General features: G+C 38.6%; 4 protein-coding genes across 4 annotated transcripts; 3 read left to right on the top strand and 1 right to left on the bottom strand.

Moving 5' to 3' along the window:
- The first annotated feature begins 768 nt into the window (after positions 1 to 768).
- LOC126712929 (uncharacterized) lies at positions 769 to 1,611 on the top strand. The gene has a single exon (XM_050412473.1). It carries the CDS (start codon positions 769 to 771, stop codon positions 1,609 to 1,611), a length of 843 nt encoding a protein of 280 aa, XP_050268430.1.
- Positions 1,612 to 1,665: 54 nt separating this feature from the next.
- Positions 1,666 to 2,274, top strand: LOC126712918 (uncharacterized). Its single transcript, XM_050412461.1, has one exon. It carries the CDS (start codon positions 1,666 to 1,668, stop codon positions 2,272 to 2,274), a length of 609 nt encoding a protein of 202 aa, XP_050268418.1.
- A 1,459-nt stretch (positions 2,275 to 3,733) lies between these two features.
- On the top strand, positions 3,734 to 4,954 carry LOC126712911 (uncharacterized). The gene has a single exon (XM_050412449.1). The coding sequence runs from the start codon at positions 3,734 to 3,736 to the stop codon at positions 4,952 to 4,954; it is 1,221 nt and encodes a 406-aa protein (XP_050268406.1).
- Positions 4,955 to 13,529: 8,575 nt separating this feature from the next.
- Positions 13,530 to 24,487, bottom strand: LOC126691457 (uncharacterized). The gene is made up of 11 exons (XM_050386506.1): positions 24,056 to 24,487; positions 23,686 to 23,806; positions 23,487 to 23,575; positions 22,229 to 22,646; positions 22,030 to 22,130; positions 20,217 to 20,283; positions 15,519 to 15,746; positions 14,763 to 15,227; positions 14,634 to 14,654; positions 14,413 to 14,485; positions 13,530 to 13,940 (listed from the first exon to the last, which is right to left on the bottom strand). The coding sequence occupies exons 1-11, from the start codon at positions 24,460 to 24,462 to the stop codon at positions 13,699 to 13,701; spliced, it is 2,232 nt and encodes a 743-aa protein (XP_050242463.1). The 5' UTR covers positions 24,463 to 24,487; the 3' UTR covers positions 13,530 to 13,698.
- Between the last annotated feature and the right edge of the window lie 207 nt (positions 24,488 to 24,694).

Here is a 24,694-nt window from a genome sequence, read left to right as displayed (position 1 = left end):
AGAAAACTCAAAATATCTAAGGAAAGGCTGCCACCACCACATTAAATACACTACAGCTACTTTGGCTGCCACAACTCACAAAGGACTGAAAGGGGTGTCTGATGGGATAGGTGCTCAAGTAAAAGTCCAAGTGACCAACAAGTGTAAGGTCCAGATAATCAAAGATAGCCTATATAATGTAAAAAAGCTTCCACAAAGAAGGGGCAAAGAAAAAAGAGAAAAAAGAGAAGAAAGAAGAGAGAAGGAGAACAAAGGCATGGAAAAGTACCCTAATATGGTGATCTGTAATGATAAAAACTTTAGTCCCCTCAGACAGATAGTCCTTGGATCGTCACAGATTTTATTTCGTGTTTATTTACTCTTAAATTCCATGCGAGCCGTTGTTCAACTCATTTTAACCTAGTTCTTCGACCCATACTCTACATAAATTCATTGTATTGGGCTCTTGGGCCAAGATTCCATAAAGTCCGGGATTGGGTTCTAAATCTAAGTCCTTACAATTGGCACCGTCTGTAGGGAGAACTCGAGTGTTAGTGAGTACGACTGTTAAACATGGCAGGATTAGGTCCACACCAAGAAAATCCTCTCCAAGCCGATCCTTAGCGGACAGAACCCATTAGGCCTCAGCAGCATAATAATCCTCCTTACCCTGAGCCAAATCTGGGCAATGGAAGGAACTGAGAGGGAAGTGTACATACTACTCAGACGAGCCAGAGCCACTCCCAAGTAGGTAGTCACATATCCCAAAGGCAAAACAACCGTCAAACCATGCAGCGAGAGATAGACGACCTGAAAAAGAGATTGCGCCATGCACAGCAAAGGCGGTCCCCTTCCAGCTCCGACATATCCTCTAATAAGGAAGAGGATGTCAGTTACGAGTGGAGATCAAGAACTCCCCCAAGTGAAACCTTCTCTTATGAAAAAGAGCAGCGTCATGAACGGAGACATAAGAGCCCATCTAGTAAGGGTCTGGGTAATGATACCATGAACAAAGCTCTGGATCAGATCTCCATATCACCTTTCACGCACAGGATAGAAGGGGCTAGACTACCACGACGTTTCCACCAACCTACGTTTACCATTTACAATAGCCGAACAGACCCTGTGGAGCATGTGAGCCAATTTAACCAAAGAATGGCTATCCATTCTCAAAATGAGGCGATGATGTGCAAAGTTTTTCCGTCCAATCTGGGACCAGTGGCGATGAGGTGGTTCAACAACTTAAAGACGAACTCCATAGATTCCTATAAACAACTCACCCAAGTTTTTTGCTCTCGTTTTATTATGAACAGTAGGGTTCCTCGGCCTCTGAGTTCGTTGTTATCATTATCCATGCATGAAGGAGAAACTTTAAAAGCCTATTCGGATAGGTATTGGGAAATATACAACGAGATGGATGGTAACTACGACGATGTCGCCATCAACATGTTTAAAAGTGGTCTCCCCACTGAGCATTGTTTAAGGAAGTCCCTAACTGGAAAACTTGTTACCAGCGTTCGTCAACTTATGGACAGGATTGACAAATATAAAAGGGTGGAAGAGGACCAACTACAAGGGAAAGGAAAGGAGAAGATCATCCCTCACAAGGGGAATGATTACAGGCCAGAATGATACAACAATAATCGTCCAAGAAGAGATTTCGTGAGACAATCTGGACCAACCAACATGCAAGCGGTTAATTCCATATTCAGAGAGCCGGTGCAACAGGTTTTGGAGAAAGTCAAGAACGAGCCTTTCTTCAAGTGGCCGAATAAAATGGCCGGAGACTCCTCAAAACACAACCAGAGTCTGTATTGTCAGTACCACCAAGATCACGGACATACCACCAAAGATTGCAGGAATCTATGGAACCACCTGGATCAGTTGGTCCGAGAAGGAAAATTGCGGCACCTCTTACACCCTTCCAACGGTCATCTGGGTCAGGCAATCCAAGAACCTCAGAAAGATATATCTTTAAGACCTCCCATGGGTACGATACACATCATCCTCGCCATTCCAGGGAGAACCGGCTATTTTCCCTCTAGGATAATGTCTGTGGCTCGGCTCTCCGCTGAGGACAATGATAGGGAGTCCAAAAGGTCTAAGAAAGAGAGCTCACCTGTGTTGGGATTCTCAGATGAAGATAAGATTAGAACCATACAACCTCTCAACGATGCTTTGGTAGTGACACTTAGGATTGGAAGGTTTGACGTGAAGAGAGTACTGGTAGACCAGGACAGTTCTGTGGAAGTAATGTACCCTGATCTGTACAAGGGGCTGAACCTAAAGCCCTAGGACCTAACGGCGTATGATTCCCCTTTGGTAAGTTTCGAAGGGAAGACTATCACACTAAAGGGACAGATCAGACTGCCCATACAGACCGGATCAGAGGTGATGGATGTGGATTTTATCGTGGTTGACGCTTACTCACCATTCACAGCCATAGTGGCCAGACCTTGGCTCCACTCCCTGGGAGCCGTTTCTTCTATACTTCACTAGAAGGTAAAATACCCATCAGAGGGCCAAGTGGAAGAGATTAGGGGAAATCAAGCCATGGCTAGGCAATGCATGGTGGCTGCCATCTCATGTTTATCCAGTGCAGAACCCTCGGCTTCTATAAGAAAGGACTTGTAGCAATCAGTCACCTCGGCAGTACCCATTGATAAGCCAGCCGAGGAGATAAAATGCGAAAGTCTAGAAAGGGTTACTGTTGACGACGACCCAGAAAGATTCTTTCAAGTCGGCTCAGAACTACCCCTCTGAGAGAGAGAGGAATTGATTGGATTTCTGAGAAGAAATGTTGACGTATTTGCATGGGATGCCTACGATGCCTCGAGGGTTGATCCGAATCTCATTTGCCACTACCTAAACGTTAACCCATCCTCTATTCCCAAAAAGCAACCACCCCGACGCCTGTCGAAAGAGCATGCCGACGCTATTAAGGATGAAGTAATGAAGCTGAAAAAGGCAGGGGCTATCAAAGAAGTCTTTTACCTCGAGTGGTTGGCAAATACAGTTGTGGTAAAAAAGAAAACTGAGAAATGGCGAATCTGCGTAGACTTCACGGACTTGAACAAGGCGTGCCCAAAAGGCCCGCTCCCAATGCCTCGGATAGACCGATTGGTAGACACAACTGTAGACCACCCTCGAATGAGCTTCTTGGATGCCTTCCAGGGTTATCATCAAATACCACTGGCCTTAGAAGATCAAGAAAAAACAGCGTTCATGACCCCCCGTCGGAAACTACCACTATAAAGTGATGCCTTTCAGTTTAAAGAATGCAGGGTCTACCTACCAAAGGATGATGACCAGAATGTTCGAACCACAACTAGGTAAAAGTATCGAAGTCTACATAGACGATATGGTAGTAAAAAGTAAAGTGGCATCCGAGCATGTGAGAGATCTTGAAGTCATTTTTGGCATCTTAAGAAAGCACAAACTGCGTCTCGATGCCTCTAAGTGCTCATTTGGTGTCGGGTCCGGCAAATTTTTGGGCTATATGGTAACACACAGGGGAATAGAGGTGAGCCTAGACCAAATCAAAGCAATTCATAACCTACAAGCTCCTCGGAACCCAAAAGAAGTCTAGAAACTCACTGGAATGATCGCGGCATTAAATCGGTTTATTTCTCGATCTGCAGACCGATGTTGTCCTTTCTACCTCCTGATGAACAAGTGGAAGAGATTTGAATGGTCCGAGGACTGTGCCTTAGCCTTCCAGCAACTTAAAGAATACCTGTCGCAGCCACCCATCATGTCTAGCCCTAAGGCCGACGAAGTTTTGTTTGCCTACATAGCGGTAGCCCCTCACGCTGTGAGCTTAGTGTTAATACGAGTTGACAACGGCGTACAGCGGCCAGTTTACTATGTAAGTAAATCATTACATAAGGCCGAGGTGCGTTACTTACCATTGGAGAAGGCAATTCTCGCAGTAGTGCATGCCACACGAAAATTCCCCCACTATTTCCAAGCACACACTGTCGTTGTCTTGAATCAACTTCCCCTCAAGTCGGTGCTCCGGAGCACCGATTACATAGGAAGAATTGCCATGTGGAGCACGCTCCTAGGGGCTTTCGATATTAAATACATGCCTCGGACCTCTGTCAAGGGCCAAGTTCTCGCTGATTTAATAGCCGAATTTGCTAAACCCCCGGTAGAAGAAGTAGCAGAGGAGGAAAACATGGATGGAAAATCGGTTGGCACAATCTCTGCACAAGGAGCCTCACGGTGGAAAGTCTACGTTGATGGCGCCGCAAACCAAAGGGGATCAGGGGTAGGGCTAGTTCTAATATCCCCTAAGAAGATTACCATTGAAAATTCATTAAGGCTCGGGTCCTTGGCTACAAACAATGAAGCCGAGTATGAGGCTTTGTTGCAAGAAATGACCATGGTGCAAAAAATGGGGGAAAAGGCAATAAAAGTGTTCTCGGATTCCAGACTGGTTGTAGGCCAGGTGAAGGGCGAGGTAGAGGCCAAGGATGTGAGAATGCAGGAACATCTCGATCAAGTCAAACGCTTGCAATCAGACTTTGAATTTTTCAACTTGATGCATATCTCTAGAAGCGGGAACACACATGCGGATTCATTGGCCACTCTCGCCACATCCTCGGAACAGGATCTATCTCAAATCATCCTTGTCGAGGATTTATGCAAGGCAGATGTAATCAAAAAGGATATGGCCCGAATCCATCAGGTCAGAGTGAGTCCGAGCTTGATGGATCCCATAGTGAGTTTTCTCAAAGATGATGTATTGCCCGAGGAGAAATCGAAAGCCAAGAAAGTACGAAGAAAAGCTCCTCGATTCTGGTTGTCAAGGGATCACAAACTATACAAGCGCTCCTATTCTGGGCCATATTTATTATACGTACACCTAGAAGCATCAGAGATGTTACTCGAAGAACTGCATGAAGGAATTTGTGGGAGCCACATAGGAAGAAGATCGCTAGTACACAGAGCCCTCACTCAAAGATACTGATGGTCAGGCATGCAAAAAGAGGCCCAAGAATATGTCAAGAAGTGCAACCAACTTCATTTTTATTTTTTTAAATTACAAAATTCCATAAAATTCATACAAATTTTTTTTTTTTTTAATATTAAGTGTGGGGACTATGGCCCATAGTGGTGAGTTGGGCCTTGGGCCTTGTCCGAGGACACTAGCAAATCCAAGGAGACAAACAGGACTTGGTGATCTACGTTGCAAGCCTTATCATAGGAGACAAAGAAAGGAGGTCCGAGGAGTGACTTCTCCTCGGACCTTGAAAATCCGGAGCAAATGTATATTCAAATTGTTGAAGCACACTCTCTGAACACGTGAAAAGGAAGAAAACTCAAAATATCTAAGGAAAGGCTGCCACTATCACATTAAATACACTACAGCTACTTTTCTGGCCGCATTAATGTGGAGAAGACCCCTAAATAGTACTACATTGGCTGCCGCAACTCACAAAGGACTGAAAGGGGTGTCTGATGGGATAGGTGCTTAGGTAGGAGTCCAGGGGACCAACAAGTGTAAGGTCCAGATGATTAGAGATAGCCTATACAATGTAGAAAAGCTCCCATAAAGATGGGGTAGAGAAAAAAGAGAAGAAAGAAGAGAGAAGGAGAACAAAGGCATGGACAAGTACCCTAATATGGTGATCTGTAATGATAAAAACTTTAGTCCCCTTAGAAAAATAGTCCTTGGATCGTCACAGATTTTATTTCGTGTTTATTTACTCTTAAATTCCATGCGAGCCGTTGTTCAACTCATTTTAACCTAGTTCTTCAACCCACACTCTACATAAATTCATTATATTGGACTCTTGGGCCAAGATTCCATGAAGTCCAGGATTGGGTTCCAAATCTAAGTCCTTACATTAATTAAGAATTGCAATTATTTTTAGGATTTAAAAAAATAATAATAATAAAAAAAAAAAAAAAAAAAAAGTGATTAAACCAAAGATGGAAGAAACCCAATCAATCCCACCTCACTTACACGTGCGCACAAAACGATCCAAGGAGCAAACCCGTTCAAAATGTTGATTGTATAATCAAACAGTTTATAGTTGAAAGTCAGAGAAGGCCCCTTCAAAGTCTTGCAACGACAATTAATTTTGGACAAAAATTCTAATTGCAATCAATCAGTTTATAGTTTCCAGTGGGTTATCAAATCCACAACAAAGCTTAGGAAAATGGCAAACTTTCACCGAATTTTTTTAAAATATTTTTCTTTTCAGTGGGTTATCAAATCCACAGCAAACTCAATCAATTCCCCCTCTCTCTAGATCTGAATTTTGTTTTTCCAGAGAAACAAACATTTCTCTATTCATCTTTGTAGAGAGATGTAAGAAAAATTTTGAAGCGAGTGGCTCTCGGCTTGAATTAGGGTTATACTTCTAGATCTTACCATTCCTACTGGAAATGTAATTCGATGAAATATTTATTTCGAATTTCTAGGGAAACAAACGTGTTTCTTGTGTTAAATTTCAAGTAAATGGATGAATATTATATCATAAATAAACAAGTGTTACGTACAAAAATCCATAGATTGGATTATCAGTTGCATATATGGTGGGCAAGGGGTAGTAACAGTTGTAGCGGGGAATAAGAGTTGTGCAATTGTATTTGCTTTTTATTTTGGAGTCTGATTTGCATTTTAGTTGAAATAGGGATCTATTAGTTGTTAATTTATTGTCTAATAGGTAGCTAGTCTTTTGTTCCGGTGTTGATGGAAGCCGTAATTGACGCCGTTGAGACAAATTTCTGGCCTCATAGAGTCGTGCTGGGCCAATAGCAGTTGGGAGATCAGTGGGTCATCCTGCCAAAACGACAGCTTTGATTCCTTCTTTTATACCACTAATGAAACAGCAAACCTGCCGCGTGGGAGGTAGGTAGCCCACCATTGCTAGCAAATGCTTAAACCGAGACTAATAGTCTTTAACGGTTCCCATTTGTTAGGAGCTATGTGAGTTCCCCGAAGTAGTCATAATTGCTGGAGGAGTTGGTACCAAAGCTAGGCCTCTCCCTCTAAATGGAAGGATGCCAGCTCTACTTGGTCAGCAATTGGTGTGTCGTGGAACCTGAAAAATTGCTTAGCTCTACATATTCAACTTGTTGGATCTTCCCTTCCATTGAAATGTGGAAAATCTAGTTTAACCAGCCACTGATTGCTGTGAAGACTTCCTGGGTTATGCGGACCCTCCTGAATCCCTCCCCTTCCTTGTTGCCGCCTTGGATTGGATTGACCACTCTCCCTCCTCACGAGAAGCAAGGAGTGTATTGATTTTGTTAAAGAGCTCAGCAAGATGATCAAGTGTCTACTGTTGGGTGGCTGTCAAAGATTGGACAGATTGCTCTAATTGCTCCACGCGTTGGTCCATCCCTAGGCTCCGATACCACTTTAGTATGTATAAAACTTAAATCTTTACCTATTTTAATAATTAGTGGATAAACACTAAAAAGAAATTAGTATTGATGGAGGAATCCTTGACCTCAACAGATTACTCTACATAAATAATTCTCTGATGATTTTATTCAAATAAACTACTGCTCCTTTTATACAAGATAAACCCTGCATTTTAGGAACTACATATCCCACTAATTCCAAAAGACTAGCTACCCGTTAGACAATAAATTAACAACTAATAGATCCCTATTTTAGCTAAAATGCAAAACAGACTCCTAAATAAAAGCAAATACAATTGCACAACTCTTATTCCCCTGCTACAACTGTTACTAGCCATTGCCCACCATATCTGCAACTGATAATCCAATCTATGGATTTTTGTACGTAATACTTGTTCTGTAACTTTTGTTATAAATAAAAATTTTGGATTGAACCTGTAAAGAAATTTTTGTTCAAATCAGTACGTACTGAGTTTGTGTTCTTCCCATTTGAAAATAAATTTAATTTTATATTTTTCTAGGCTTATGTTCTTTGGGTTCATGTTCAATCTGTGTTACCACTTCTCAAATCTGAATTCATGCTTTTTTTTTTTTTCTTTAATATTGATTAATCTGAGGTGGCATTTTTCTAATGTCAATAAAAAAATTTATTACTATTTTAGTTGCCATGTCAACTTCAAGTGTGCCAACAAAGCACACCGTTTGCCATGTAGGCATTTTCTGTTAGTGACTTAACGGTAATAACCAAATTGATTGCAATTTGAAAATAACAGAGATCAAATTAAATGCTACCAAAATGTAGGAATCAAAATAATGTTGTTGAGGTTCAAAATGTTACAAGTATTAAGATCCAAAGCAAATGGGCCCTCAAAACCAAGGAAGGAACATTTCGTGAGCCTAGGTTTGGCCCATTAAGAATAGGCAAGAGGGAGCCTAAGCCAATGATAGGGTAAGCCTTGGGCCTTAGAGAGGAAAGAAGAAAGCAAGGGAAGTTTGGCCCAGCCCCATGTAAAAGGGGATCACTGGGGGAGCCTAGGGAGAAGAAAGAGACTGGATCAGGATACCTTGGAACTACCATAATCAAGGGGGATCCTCGGGAAGAGTTGAAGGAGACCAACTAGGATGTGGATGGCATAAGGAGGCGTGCCCTTGGGCACAGAGACCAAAGGGGTCATGTCCCATCAGCCACCTACAGCCTAGAAGAAGGCTATGAAGTAGATGGTGGCTTGGGACCAATACCTGATAAGAAGAACCAGAACCTCGAGCAGAGCAAGAAAGGGTGAACCATGAAAGAAGGTGGCTGAGAGCCTTTCATCATGTCAGGAAGGAATCCACCTATTTGAAGGAAAGGGACAAAGGGTGAGGCAACCACAAAGGCTTTGAAAAGTCTTTTTAGAAGCTTTGGGAGAAGGGTTGGAAGCCCTGACCTAAGAAAGGCATTTGAACTTACCCCATCAGGACCTCCCAAAAGAGGAAAGTCAGCTGGGAACTTTTAAGAGATAAACCTTAAACGAAGGATACAGTGAAGAAATAAGGAAAGGACCAGCCACCAATGTTGTTGACATAACATTGGTTCTAGTACACAGGGTAGCAAAATGAGGGAATCAATGGCATGCCAAAATCCCTAGAATGGTACTATAAATGGAATATGAAGGCATTAATAAAAGGCATTCAACAACTATTAATCAGAGCATAAAAAGAGCATCAAAGAGATTCACTACGCTTCAGAAAAAATAAAGAGAAAAGAAAGGCATTGTGAAGGATCCTGCAGCAAGTGCTTTAGAACACACTTAGATTCAAAGGGATTCAAACCTCACAAGTCATGAAAGCCTAGAAAGAGTTATCTAAGTCTGTGACTTTCGGACTTATTTGAACCTTGTGGCATATCCTAATTATGAATAGGGTCCAATGTACTTAGAAACTTAATATAATGAACTATTGCTCTATTTTTTTAGAGGACCCCTGACATTCTTGCTTGCATTTTTCTTGATAATCCCTTTACTGTTTGTCAGCCACTTATTTTACAATATGTATGTGTGCATGTACGAATGTGTATGTGTTGTAGGACCCATGTTTTGCGCATAAATTGGTTCATAATCATCCCAACATAGCTACAGTGAACCATGCCCAGTCCACCAACCATTAAACATTATCTCTTTGGAGGCCCAAGATCCTTATCACCATTTGGGCCTAAGTACTATCCAAAACAGGAACCCACATTTTAAGGCAACTTCACTAGGGACTGGGCAAAGGAGATGGAAGAAGCAGTCCCTTCGCAAAGCATAGCTCCAAGGCTAAGGAACAGAAAGGGTACCAACCTGCCACGCCACCTACGGCATCAGAGCCCGTGGGAGAGAATGAAGTGGCCTTTAGGCAAAGGAATAAGGTACCCCTGGCAGAAGATGAAGTTGCCTCAAGGCCAAGGTGCGAGATGCAAGAACCAAATCCCATGGTCCGATTGACAAAAAATGATTAAGGATCTCTAGCAGGAGATCCGTCTCCTCAATAAAGGAAGAACCCTAGAGATTAGAGACAACGCCCATCCACTAGTCAACCAAGAGAAAGCCCAACGGGAAGGAGGGTTAATAGTGGGAGGGGGAGTTAATCCTCAATATCTCACCCTAATAGATGTAAATGCTCTCCTTAAGCAAGAAAGGGAGAAACTCTCAAGGATCTCCAAGCAATTCTCTCAAGATCCCCCTTTTCTAACAAAGCTCCTTGGCAAGCTTTATCCCAAAATGTATGAACCCCCAAAATTCCACCTATTTGATGGGAGGAATAGGAGTGTTGTGGAATATGTGAGCAGATTCATTCACACTATGGGTCCCTATGCTGGAAACAAGGAATTATGTCTAAGGAAATTTGCTAAGTCCCTAGTAGACAGAGCATATACATGATACACCATCTTGAGGCCCAAGTCCGTCAAGACTTGGGATGAGATGATGGAGAGATTCTGTGCAAAGTACTACCCAGGCAAAGATAAAGTCACTTTTTCAAGTCTTCAGTTGGTAAAGCAAAGGCTTGGAAAGGATCCCGTTTAGGTCATCAAGAGATTTAAGGATGTCTCCCTAGATTGTTACAGAGACCATGAAGAAAAGGAGCTCATGGAGACCTGCATATCTAACATGCCATTTGATTACAAACTTAATTTGGAAAACCTGTGTAACTTAGTTCACTAATTTGTTGTAAAGAACCAAAAGAAAGGCTTTAACTATGAAAACAAAAAGGGTACTAGTCTCCTAGGCCATGACAGCCTTAGTAGTGGAAAAGAGGAAAATGCCTGAAGGAAAGGTGACCGAGGAACCCCCAGTGATCCCATATACTACAGAGGAGCTGAACCACGTCCTAAACAAGTGGATTAGAGATGGAGTTGTCAGGTCATTCACTGTGTCAAGGCTGCCTACTAAAAAGGAGAGAAAGAACCCTTTATTTTGCAGGATCCACAACTATGTCAAGCATTCCACCAAGGATTGTTGGACCCTCCGAAGACTTTTTCATAAGAAGCTGAGAGAGGGGACCCTAGAGCTTACCCAATAAGAACTTGAAGAACAAAGGAACCCTTTACCCAATCACAAAGGAAAAAGGGTAATGGCTATGTTAATTCATGGGAACCCAACTGATGCAGAAGTAGAGGATTCAGGGTGATCCTTCCATCCAAACACAATTAGGACACTCTAGAAGAACCCTAAGTTCAGGTCCTTGTTTAACCAGCTGGGATTTAGACTAGAAGCAAGAAGGATCGCAATAGAATCCCTCATGAGTATAGCAGCAGTCTTAGTGGTGGAGTGTTTCACAACAAAATCTCATGTAAATAGAGCTTTCTTGGAAACAACTAATACAATAACCTTCACTGATGAAGATATGGAGGTTGAGTACCCAGACCATCAAATGCCCTTTTATTTGACAACCACCATAAATGGTGTTCATATCATAAGGGCATTGATAGATACAGGAGCTTCGCTCAACCTTATTGCCCTGAGTACCTTAGAGGCTGTTGGCATGGCTGGCAAGAGGATCCTAGGAGCTCCTGTAGAGATAATAGGATTTGGAGGAGTTACAGAATCTACTTAAGGGTGCATACAGTTGGCGCTAAGGGTGGGCCCCATAGTAGCTTTAACTCGGTTCCATGTGATCAATTCAAAGGTTTCCTATCACATCTTGTTGGGGTGACCTTGGCTCCATAAGCACCGCTTAATCCCATCAACGTACCACCAATGTATGGAAGGGAGGCTAGATGGGAGGCACATAAGGATCCCTGCCAACCCAAATCCTTTCAATCAAGGAGAAGTGAACTTCGTAGAAACTATGTTTTATGATAAGTTAGCACCATATGATGATTGTCCCACACCAGGGACCTCGGAGGCACCTGTTTTAGAGGAAGAAGGGGGTAACACTCGCAATCTGAGGGATTTCTTGGATAGGAAAAGACAGAAGACGAAGGCTAGTTCCTCAAGATCCCGAGAGTGTGTAGTAGTCTAGGAACCCGTGGCAAATTAATATATCACTTATGAAGAAACACGGGACGTGAATGCACTCTACAGGAGGATCCCAGACCACCAAACTACGTGATGGCTCAAGAGGAGATCCCAAAGGACATGGAAAAGGAAGCACAGATTCAGGCCAAAGAGGAGTTGGAAGAAATAAACTTGGGGACTGATCCAGGAACCCCAAGACCTATCAACAATCAGTTATCAGAAAAGGAAAAAGAGTAGTTAGTGGAATTATTAAAAAGATATGTGGACGTGTTTGCATGAACATATGATGAGATGTCTGGCCTAGATCCTAGGTTGGTGGTCCATTCTCTCAATGTAGATCCGGGAACCGAGCCAGTAATCCAACTAGCCAGGGTCTTCCACACTGAGGTAGAGACTCAGATCACTCAAGAGGTCAAGAAGTTGTTAGCAGTAGGATTCATCAAACCTATCCAACATCCTAAATGTCTTTCCAATATAGTTTCCGTGAAGAAAAAGAATGGCCAAATCAGGTGTTGCGTAGATTTTCGCAACCTAAACAAAGCATGTCCTGAGGATGAATTCCCTTTATCCAATATTGATCTCCTTGTAGACTCAGTTGCAAGAAGTTCCATGTTCTCCTAAATGGATGGGTATAGTTGGTACAATCAAATTCAGATGGCTACCAAGGACGCCAAGAAAACAGCATTTAGGACCCTGATCGGGAACTTTTATTACACTATGATGCATTTTGGCCTTAAATATGCAAGAGCCACGTACTAGCGTACCATGACAGTCATCTTCCATTATATGATGCATCAAGAGATAGAAGATTATGTAGATAATATTGTGGTAAAATCAAAGACCAAGGCAGGACACTTCCAAGTCCTTGAACGAGTCTTTGAAAGATGTAGAATGTATAAACTGTGTGGATGAATGTCAATAATTAATACAGTGATAGTGATAGTCATGGCAGCTATGTCCGCAAGAGGGCCAGCAGTACACAGTAGTGAGGAAGGTGAGCTATTAGCATGTCGAAAGGCTATTGAATTTGCTATTAACGTAGGTTTTTCCAGGTTGGTTCTTGAGGGAGACAATGTTAATGTAATGCAAGCTATTTCATCGTAAGAAGACAACATATCTCTGCCGGAGAATGTCGTGGAAGCTATTAAAAATCTTATTAGGGGTCTACAATGGGTATCTATTCCTCACACAAGGCGTAGTGGTAATAAGGTGGCTCATGTGTTAGCGCAACATGCTAGAACTAGTATTCAAGATTTGTATTGGATAGAGGATTCCCCTCCTCTAGTCATTGAACAATTGTATCAAGATGCTTGCCTTTTATAAATGAATGAATGTCGTTTCCCTTTCAAAATATATATATATATAATATTTATAAAAACGATGACAAATAAATAATGATAATTGCAAAAAATAATAATATTATACAAACGTAATAAAATAAAATGGTCACACCTACCCATATTGACAATAGATAATAACAATTGATAATAAACTATCATGTAACAATTTCATAATATGAAAACTCAGAAGAAAATTGTAAAATTTCATGTATTTTTGTGTGGTTTTATTTTATTTATTTTTTGTGTCAATATGTACATGTTCTTTTTAATTATTATTAAATTTTGTTTAAATTAAGTTTTTTTAATGACCCCCTGAAAAATATTTGCAGAACCGCCATTATGGAAACATCCAGAGTTCAAATTTCCTTCTCCCAACCATTGAATTATTGGGGAGGGGGATGTATAAAGTCTGAGAACATCCACCTGAATAACAGACCAGTGAATCAATCATCATAGCAATACCATTTAAAAAGACTATTAGCATCACCGATATATAGATAAATGAATGGTTGCAGTCTCATTCAACCCAATTGATGTCCAAATGTTTTTAGCTTTTTGAGCCACTTTTGCGTATCTAAAGAAATATAGGGTTTTGATGGTGTCTTACTTTCTCCCCCTGCATCAGTTGATGTTATATAATCAATTTTTATATCTTTGGAAGGATTCCCTTGCCTATTGGGGTGCCTGACCTTGAGTGAGAGAAGACGTGAAACTTCATGGAGGCCCCCCCATTTTTCCAATGCTCGTGCAATGTCATAGCGCCCTGTAAAAGTTGCACAGGTAAATTTAATTGAAAAAACCACCAATTCACAGCATTCACTTTACATGCTGAAACTAGTTTAACTCCTAATGTGTAAAATATCAAAAAGGAAAGATGTAGCCCAGCATTGCACAACAAATAGAAAATGTAGTTGTAAGTCTCCTATATGCAAATGTGTGTTTTAAACATCAGAAGACATTTGAGGTCGGAACACTGGGCATAGGCTGCGGTATTATGCCATGCAACATGCACAACAGACCATATCAGCTTTTATAGTTTCACTGGCTTGCAGAAATTTTTTGGATAAAGTCTATGGTAAGTACCTAAATTTAACCAGATTTTGAATCTAGAATTATTGTGCTTCACTCAAGGATGTCAATGTAGCCCATTTCAATAATAAATGAGAATATTTTCATAGACTGTGCTGCCTATTGTTTGTGGCCTAATTGGAAAATGGGGATTAATCTTCACTGACCTGCACGCTCAAATGTCTTTCTACTGGGCATGAATGAAGGGTCCATTCCCCAGCTTCTCTGGAACCGACTTATCTGTAAATAAAAAGAAAAAAAAGTAGAAACTCCCTCAAGACCAGGTAAATAGCACAATGATTACCCCAATAACACAAGTTTATTAATGGAAATTTCAGGCTAATTGAAATAACATTGATGAATTAAGAGGACTCAGACTGAGATTCACCTTATTCAGAGAGCTATTTACCTGTATGAACAGTTGAGTTTCAAAATAGGAAAAAAAAAATGACTAATGACAAGAAATTGGACTTTTGTATGATCTATCGGTAGATACAATTCAGGTTTTGCACTCTACCTCTTCCTGCAGATTTTCAAGGTTGTCCCAGTATCCCTTTGGTTTCCGGTGTTTGTATGCAAGAGAAAGATTCATCAGTGAGGCAATCCTTCTAAATCCACCCATGCGTGTGATTGCCTTCTCAATGTCTACCCTTCCATGCAAACGAAGCTGCTTTCTCATGGGCATAAATCCTTCCTGCCCATGTTCTGAAATAAATTTATGGAGCTCAGCTTTAAGAACGTCTATATCCCTTTGTAGGCCTGGGACCCTGGGCCTTTGTCTAAATGAACCTTCACCATTTAAATCAGAGACCTGCTCAGTTGTTATACTACTACAATCACCAACTATATCAATGCTAGATGAAGCACTTCGTTCCTCTGAATATCTATTTTGGTCACATGATTCCAGTGAGTGAGCTACTTCCCTTCTTTCAACATAGTCTCGAATTGCACATAAATTTGATGGGAGATCTTCATATATAACCTAGAAAGTAAGAGAGATAATTTATCAATAAATTTTTCGAGACTCTTTGAAAACTAAAAATATAACAAGCAGACTGATTTTCCCATTAAAACCCACTTCAACAAATTACAAATCTTTCAATAGTAATTTTTAAGCCAAAAGTTGTTAGCTCCTTTAAATCAACCTTTATGTTTATGCAAAGGTCAAACAAAAAGTCCTCCAAAGACAAATGAAAAACTGAAGTGGACTACTACATTTACATTTAACAAAGCCCAAAGCCATTGTAGTCACAACAAAATGACATATACAAACCTCCTCCATAATAGCTTCAGAAAGAAAGGTATCCTTGCGCATTTTTGACTCCACAGTGTACTTTAACAGTGTGTGATGATTTCCTAGTTGCTCAAGAAGCCATTTACCTTGAAATGAGTCAAAGTCCCCTTCAACCTGTTCAAAGCTAACCTCCTGTTCAAGATGTTCGCACAAGTCTAGCACAACCCGTGCATGAAGTACCATATAAAGTAGGCCCTTGCATCCTTCCTACATAATCTATATATATATTAATAGCCAAAACTCATATAAAATCAAATTAGAATCTAAATTGAATTTCAATTGGAGTTTAATTGTGAGATGTGTGCCCTATTTAATTTTTTATTTTTGTGCCAAAAGAATTATTGAGTGTAAAAATCAAAAAGTCTAAACCCAATAAGATTCAAAATTGGATTTAAATTGGAGTCCAATTTTGCGCCACGTGTCCATCTTTTCTTCTTTCTTTTTTTTCTTTTTTTTTGGTGACAAGTGAATTATTATTAGATGCAAAAACCAAAAAGTCTAAATCCAATTAAATTCTAAATCATATATATATATAATGAGAAACAATAACATATTTTAAAAATCTATGGTTTAAAAAAGGTGTAAGCTAATATACCATGTATAATTTAAACTTTTTTTTTTTATAAGTATAATTTGAATTGTATAATTGTGATTGTTCCAATATAAATTTTTAACAGGATAAAACCATCATTGACAGCATTTACACAATTTAATGAAAAATTTAGAGGGGCTTGTGGTGGAGCCTTGCAGTGGCAGCATTGCAATGCTGGTGGTACACGGCACTGGTGACTGTATGGTACATACCCTGAAACTTGTGACACAATCTTCTGACCATAACAATTATGTTCATTTCTAAAAGGATTTTTTTTTTCTCTCTACTTTTCATGAAAATAAAAAATTTAATGAAAAATTTAGAGGGGCTTGTGGTGGAGCCTTGCAGTGGCAGCATTGCAATGCTGGTGGTACACGGCACTGGTGACTGTATGGTACATACCCTGAAACTTGTGACACAATCTTCTGACCATAACAATTATGTTCATTTCTAAAAGGTTTTTTTTTTTTTTTCTCTTCTTTTTCATAATTTCCATTTTTCCCCATCATACTTATCTACTTTTCATGAAAATAAAAAATTTGAAGTGAACTAAACAATACTCTCTCTCTCTCTCTCTCTCTCTCTCTCTCTCTCTCTCTCTCTCTCTCTCTATATATATATATATATAAGTTGAAAAGTAGCATTTATTGTTACTACACTTCTATTAAGCCATATCATTAGCTACATCTTCCTAATTAATTTTTCCTCCATTTTTTTAAAAATATATATATATAATACATTAAATATTCAATAGATAGTAAAAGTCTCATATTATGACAATAAAAACAAAATAGATTTATGTTTAAAATTGAAGATTTAAAAATATAAAATATAAAATAAAATAAAATAAAATAAAAAAACCTTAAAAACATTAGTAAACTGTTGAGGTTCAAAATGTAATAAGGAGCCAGGCCTTTGAAAATGGGAGAGACCCAACCCGTGAAGGAAGGGAAAAAGGAAGAAAGGCTTGGTCCTTAGAAATGAAGAAGGGAGGAGCCCGGCCCATGGAGAGAAAAGAATAAGTTCTGAGCCGTAGAAAGAAAGGAGGTGCAAAGGGAAGCATGGGCTAAAGACATAAGCAAGAGGTGCCATCGAAGGAAGCCCAAAAGGGAGGCAGGCAGGAGTTGGGCTGGAATGGCACAGGATCTGCCAACCCCCGGCAGGGATCCTCAAGGAAAGACTAGCATAAGGGATCCTAGACGTGGACAACTCAAAATGGCATGCTCATGATAAAAGGTAGGCGCGAAAGACAAAGGGTGTACTGTCAAAATCAAATGTCCACAACCAAGGAAAGAATGATGGGGACAGCTGGTGATTTCAGGACCAACACCTGATGAAGAAACCTAGGACCTCGAGCAAAGAAGGGAAGGAGAACCAAGAAGGAAGGTGGCCAGAAGCCTTTTCGACTACACTATCATCAAGAAGGGATCCGCCCCATTTTGAGAAAAGAAACTAGTCATGAGAGGTCAACATCAGAGCCTCAGAGCTTTGAGATGTCCTTTTTAAGGCCTTGGGGAAAGAATAAGAAACCTTGACCTTGGAGAAGCATTTGAACTTACTCAGAAGGGATCTCCCATAAGAGGAAGTCAACAAGAGAGCTTTAGGTTAGGTTTGGTAACAGTTTTTGTTTTCTATTTTCAAAAACTTGTTTTTTGAGAATATAAAGAAAAAACAATTTTCTTGTATTTTTTAAATCAAAAACATGTTTGGTTAGTTGAAATTGAAAAAATAGTTTTTTGAAGAAAAAAATAGAAAATACTAAAATATGTTGTTACTAGAATTTGAACTCTAATGCTAACTCATTAAATGAGACAGATTCATTAAATTAAATGCATGTTTTCATTAACTTTGAAAATTAGAAACTGAAAACAGCCTTTTACATGTTTTCAGTTTTCTTCACAAATTGAGTTTTGAAAACAATTTTTGTTTTCTGTCCATTTTGAGTTGCCAAACAAGTTTTTTAGTTTCAAAAATAGAAAATTATTTTTTAAAACAGAAAAGAAGGGGGAAAAACAATTACCAAACATACCCTTAGATTGCCAAAACCCAAAAGAATGAAATAAGAATAAAAGGTAAGGGACTAGTCACCAAAGCTTTCAGATATGACATTGATTCTGATCCCCAGCACACAAAAGAGAATGATGGTTGGTGTTAAGGAGCATCCAAGTAGCACTATAAAAGGGGCAAAGCACCAGCCAAGAAGGGCATTCAACAAGAAGCACTCTGCATACTAGAAAAGATGCTAGAAAGCGAGCTGTGGGCTTAAAATAGAGTGAAGAGTGAGGTACTGTAAAGGATCCTACAGAAAAATACTTAAGGATACACTTAGATTCAAAGAGATTCAAACTTCACAAGTCTTGAAAGCCCAAAGAGAGCTATCTAAGTCTGTGATTTTTGAACTTTATTGAGCCTTGTGATATATCCTAACAAAGTAGGACCCAATGTATTCAAATACTTAATATAATGAATCATAATCTCACTCTATTTTGAGAATACCTGACGTTCTTTTACTTGCACTCTTTTAGTTCATTTGCTATTACTTGGTTATTCACTCAACCAATAAATAAATATATATATAAAATATATATATATATATATATATATATGTTTATGTATATTTATGTTGTGGAGTTCATGTCTTGTGCACAGATTGGCTCGTAAAACGGCCCAACAAAGCCACAATGAGTCAAGCCCAGTTCACTAACCATCAACACCATCATTTGGAGGCCCAGGATCCCCCCAGATCATTGGGCCTGGACACTGTCCAAAGTAGGAACCCACATAAACTATTCAGTTACTTAAAATGGCAAAATACACCATGATAATGAGATTGACTTTGCACATTCATCTCAGGTGGCTTCAACTTTACATATACTTTACCGTTACATACATCTACTTTAATTTAAATAATGATAATTGGAATTTTTTTTCAAAAAGTAAACCATTTGGTTACTCAATATGGTAAAATTCTTTCCTATTTATTTTCTTTACTCTCAATAAAAAGTAAACCATGTATACAATAATAAATCCTCATGCATGTCTCACGGCTAACGAAAATATCCTTGTTTTCTTTACTCTCACACATACTAATTATTTATTTGAAAGGCAACAACACTTTGCTCTCTCCTCCCTATCTTCTTTTCCTTGCACAGCTCTCTCTCGGCAATCTCTCTCTATGCGGCACCCACACTATTTCTCCTTGTGCAGCAAACCACTTATAACCACATATAATTGCCTTTACATATTAGACACACAGCAGCCTAAAACTTCTAATCCACGAGGATTCTCACAAGCAGTAACTATTCAATGCAATTCTTATTCAAACACGTAGTGGGCTAGACCATGGTGCCCACGTGCACCCAACACTAGAACTATTTTCAATTCAACTGTACCTTTTTAGTATAAATAGAAGTGGAGCAAGAGAGAAAGGTGTGAGCAACTAAGTGAGACAGAAAAGTGAAATGGCTTCTTCTGTGTGTTCGCACCAGAGATAGGAAGCTAGAGTGTCCTACAACTCTTGTCTAAATACAATAGGGTGTTCTCTATTTATTTGAGAGAGAACCAAGGGTGTATTTGGGGTTTGGATTTGTGAGAGTGACTTCAAGTTATTGTTGTAATCTCCAAAATTATAGTGAAACTATTCTGTCGCCTCCCTTGGACGTAGGCATATTGCCGAACCACGTAAATTTCTTATGTCATATTTTTCTTTTCTATCTCCTTTAACCTTACGTAAACAAATTATTTCACAATTTTCACAACATCACCCTAGAGTTCCTAAAAATCACTCACAAGGGGAATGGGATCAACTCCAGTCTTGAAGACTCTCCTCTGTAAATTGCAGCAATGTATAGGCCTTTGTTAAGCATGTCCATGTTTATTTGTTTCAGTCAGCCTATGTTCTCAGGCCTTTGCTAAGTATGTCCATGTTTTTTTTTTTTTACAAGAAGCTTACACGTGAGGAAAAAAATGCAGCACGTGTATAGAGATGAAACTAATAAAGTTTCACCAGTTATATGAAAGTAAATAAAAAATTCTTCAAGAGAGGTATTGTCTCATATTGCAATTAGCAAATATTAAGCTTGTACCTGAAGAATGCGGACCTTGTTGTTTTCACGTGACAGTATTTTGCTGATGGCTAAATTTGGAACTATTCTGCAATTAATATCCAAAGAAAAATAATGAGGCAAAAGAAACTATCGGGCCTAAAGTTAACAGCAGCTTGTAGCATCACACCCTTCTTTCCCTCTTCATAACCACTAAAGGACATTGAATATATATTTTAGAGTTTTGCACAAGATATAGAAAAATGCAAACTAGAACCATTACATAGCATTTGGTTTGGGGGATCTAATATGTCTCATTGCATCTAAATTTTTGGGAATGTAATGCCTGAGAAGCTGAATAATTAAGAATGTAATAATGCCTATATTTAATTTGGTAAGAAATCTGATAAGATTCTATCCCAGTGGTTGGTTTTTCCCAAAATTCCAATGGGAATTATTCATTTTCTTCAAAAATACCATTTTACAGGATAATCTTGAAATACCTTAGTATTTTAATTATACTTTTAAAATATATAATAAAAAATATGTCAAAAAATTGAATAAATTTTTTTTTTTTTTTTTGGATAAGTCAAAAAATTGAATAAACAAAAAAAAAATTAAATAGCCTAAACATTTTGCATTGTTCACATCTGCACAATGAATATAGAACCATAAACCAAAAAAAAGTTGTCTATCAACACTCAAATGAGGGAAGTAAAGAGATAGGAAAGGGTTTGGATGAGAAAAGAAATTTTTGATTTTGTTAGTTGGGCGGGTAAATTGAGGTATTAATGTCACTATCAAAAATTATATTTTGCTTAGTCATAGGAATGTGGATTACCCACCTATTTTGAGGGGACAGGAGTTCTAATGGAAATTGGATTCCTATGGCATCTACATTCCCTTGAGCTATTTGCAACTAAATAAGGGTAAGCTTGGGAAATTCTCTTAAGATTCCTAGGAATCCTGACAGATTACCTATACCAAACACACAATTATGGATCACATAATCAACCATCAGGTTCTTTGGAATTAGTAGTAAGTAATGGAGAAATATCCCAGTGCAAGCAAAACTTATACATTAATGAAACTAAGTGCAATAATCTAATATACTAGGATCTTTTAAATCAATAAGAGTTCAGTTCCTCTGCATTCTTCATATAAGATCTGATGGTATGGAATCACGAGTGCACTATGGTCTATTAAAGTGACCTCCTCAACATGCCAATATATTAACCACAGAGTTAAGCATAAGCCACTGTATTTTTTTAATAAATGAGGACTCATTTGTTGGTGCTCAATGTGATGAAAAAGGGACATGAATCCCAAAAATGGCATGCCCAAGTGGTTAACACGCCAACCATCAGTGAGGAAAACGCTCTGCGTCTCACAGCTCAGGATGTCTTATGCCTTGTTGGGCTCACGACATCTCAATTTTCTTTCCTTTTCTCCTCATCTCCATAGCAAGTTTTAAAGATTACAAAAACCTGTGTCATTTATCACTTCTGCAAAGGTAATTGTACAAGAATATACTATAAGGAATGATGGAAATATACTCAGCTTGGTTTGTCTCTGGAATAATGGAAATTTTAGTTTATTCAGTTCCAGTTTAGTTTTGAGTGTGACCTCAGATTTAATTTTTTTATGTAGCATGTAGAACATATGCTGACAAGAATATAACACAAGGTCTTTATGTTTTTATTTGACATACACATGGGGGAGACTAGCCTAAGTTTAATATTGATAGAAGGAATGACGAAAGATTTACAGAAGTAGCCAGTATCTTAGGGACTAGCCATAATAAAATTAACTTCTTTAGAAAAAGTTCATAAAACAAAGCATATATATTACTTACTCAGGAAGACTTTCATAAGCAGTTAAAACACTCCAAACTTTGTGAACAGGAGCTTTTACTGTGATGCTTGCAACAACACAACGATGAACGCCTCCGTTTTCCTTCAGCCCAAAATCATGTTATTAGCAACTGCTAAAACAGGTATGGTTCTCCTAGGACAGGAATGCTAGTAGAGAATAGTCTAGGGTCAATCAGTTACCAATAGACCATCAAATCTACGAAGATGAACTTCATCCACCATGCAAGGTCTATCAAGTCTACAAACTTTTCCAAAAATACCCCAGTTACTGTTCAACTCACTAGAAGATGGAGACAGGGGACCAAAATTAGATCCAGCAAATCTCTCTTTAAACTCTCCAAGTGACAATTTACCCATCTCACACAAGGCGCCATCAAAGCTCTTGTGGAATGAACTAACACCACCCGTGGATTTTCCAACAAAGGAATTCCCTGTGAGTGCTATTCTCTGTATCCCTTTGAAATTTTTTTCAGCTCTACAAGCCAATGCTTTAAGATTTACAGGAAGATCTGATCTGATAATTCTCTCCAAGAAAATGGCGGGGAAATTGAATCTTGGTATCACATTAACTTCATATGATAAAATTGTTGATGAAGACCTGCAAAAAGTTTAAAGAAAAAAAATTGCAATACCTCAAATTGCACGAATATTTGCACAAATACTGTATCTATAAGGAAGAAGGAATAATATATGATGATGGAAAATGAGAATAATTGTTGACCAAGTATACTGAATCACCTAGACTTTGTCCAAAATAATAAAAGCTATAACAGATTTGTTAAAATCAATTGTAAAAGATTTGTTAAGGGATGAAGTTTTCAACATAAAAATGATGCTATCACGGATATGTTATCCTCCAGTAACCAACATTGTCAAGGTCTTAAATTTAGACGACATGCTTTCAGGTCTTCTAGGCGGCTAAGGTGGGGGAGCCATGAGATGCGGATCGATTAGCTCAAACTATAATGGATCTGTAAAAACAACTGCAAAGGATTTGTTAAGGGAGGAAGTTTTCAACATAAAACTGATGTTATCATGGATATGATATCCTCGGTCAACCAACATTGTCAAGGTCTTAAATATTGCATATAAAGGGACAATAGAACAAGTATTATAGAAACTGCCATAATTTCAGATAATCTATAAATGACACTCTAAATCTACTAAAAAGAACCAATTCATAAGACTATGGAAAAATCATTTATTTATTTAAAATTTCATGCAAAACACAAAAGAAAAACAATTTTTTCCCTATTGAAGTTCAATTGCTCACATACTTTTGACCAAGATGATACAGGAACATAATCAATGCTGTTACCAACTTCAAAGAAAGTAGCAAGTATTCTAAGACTAAGACTTCCCACATCTAGTTTATTCATGAAGTTAAAAATATTTGTCTTACATTAGTCAGGATTCAAGTAAAGTAAATGAATTGTACCTTGTTGTCCCAGAATTTAAGGACCATTTGCCTTCAAACTTCTTAAAATCTCCATCAACCATGGAAAAGTGGAGCTCACGATGATTAGCCTGAAACAGTTTAAAATAAAAATAACTCTCTTTTTCTGTCTCAGAATTACAGAAACGATTTAATGATAGTAGGTAAATTTTTGGTTAAAGAATAAAAGATGGTTGCTTACAGAAATGGGAAATTCTTGAAGATCCAAAACGACACGTGCTTCAATATGCCAATAGAGTGCCCGTTGCAAGCCTCTTTGCTCCAACCATATCCGCTCAGGATGAGGGCAAGCTATTCTCCCACTAAACACAAACAATTACTAATTTATTTACTTAAACAACAAAAATTAAAAATATAAGTTAGGAAATATTCAACAGTAGTTTATTTGTAGAGAGTTATGATCGACCAAGAAAAATTAGGGAGAGAAAATCCCGTGACGTGAGGGAGCTCGGCTGTATAGTAATCTTCACGGCAGACTTAACTCTTGCTCAAGCACATTTAATATTATCAAACACATTCAAATGATATCAAATAAATAATACAGAAGAAACCTGGAAACAAGATTGGGAATGTAATCGGCAAGGCGCTCGTAATCAGTGAGAGCGTTCCAAACAGATTGGATGCGAGCATGAATGGATATTTGGGCCTTGATTCTGCGTTCCCTCCACGATATTACTTCCACCTCACAATGAACTAATTTTCTATCTTCTTCTTCTTCTTCTTCTTCTTCTATTAAATCATTATCAAGAAAGTGGTTGTTGTTGTTGTTGTTTTTGTTTGAAAATGAGACATGGGTTCTGGTTGTGTTTCTGAGAAGGGATTTAGACATGCAGTGTTGTTGAAATTCATTATTTTTATTATTATTATAGAAATAAACTTCAAATCTGGGTTGATTTCTTTCATAGACTTCGTCACTTCTAAACTTGAACAAGCTTTTGCTCAACCTCAGGCAGCTCATTTAGATGGAATTAGCTTTCACTTCTTTCTCTTTTTTTTTCTAATATATAAGTCAGCTGAGGCTAAGGAGGCTGAGGCTGAGGGGTTACACTCGTGTAGTTAACCGTGGCCACTACTTTCCTTTTGCGTTTTGAGAATATATATTTTAATACCAATGTGTGGTTCTCACTTCTCACTATTCAATCGCAAAAACACTCGCATTCTCCCTCAAATCTCTTCACCAAATCTATATA

Source organism: Quercus robur, chromosome 1, assembly GCF_932294415.1.
Source record: "Quercus robur chromosome 1, dhQueRobu3.1, whole genome shotgun sequence".
In the NCBI taxonomy this organism is placed as follows: Eukaryota; Viridiplantae; Streptophyta; class Magnoliopsida; order Fagales; family Fagaceae; genus Quercus; species Quercus robur.
The sequence above is the reverse complement of the archived record's forward strand: the minus strand, read 5'-3'. Positions and strand labels throughout refer to the sequence as shown.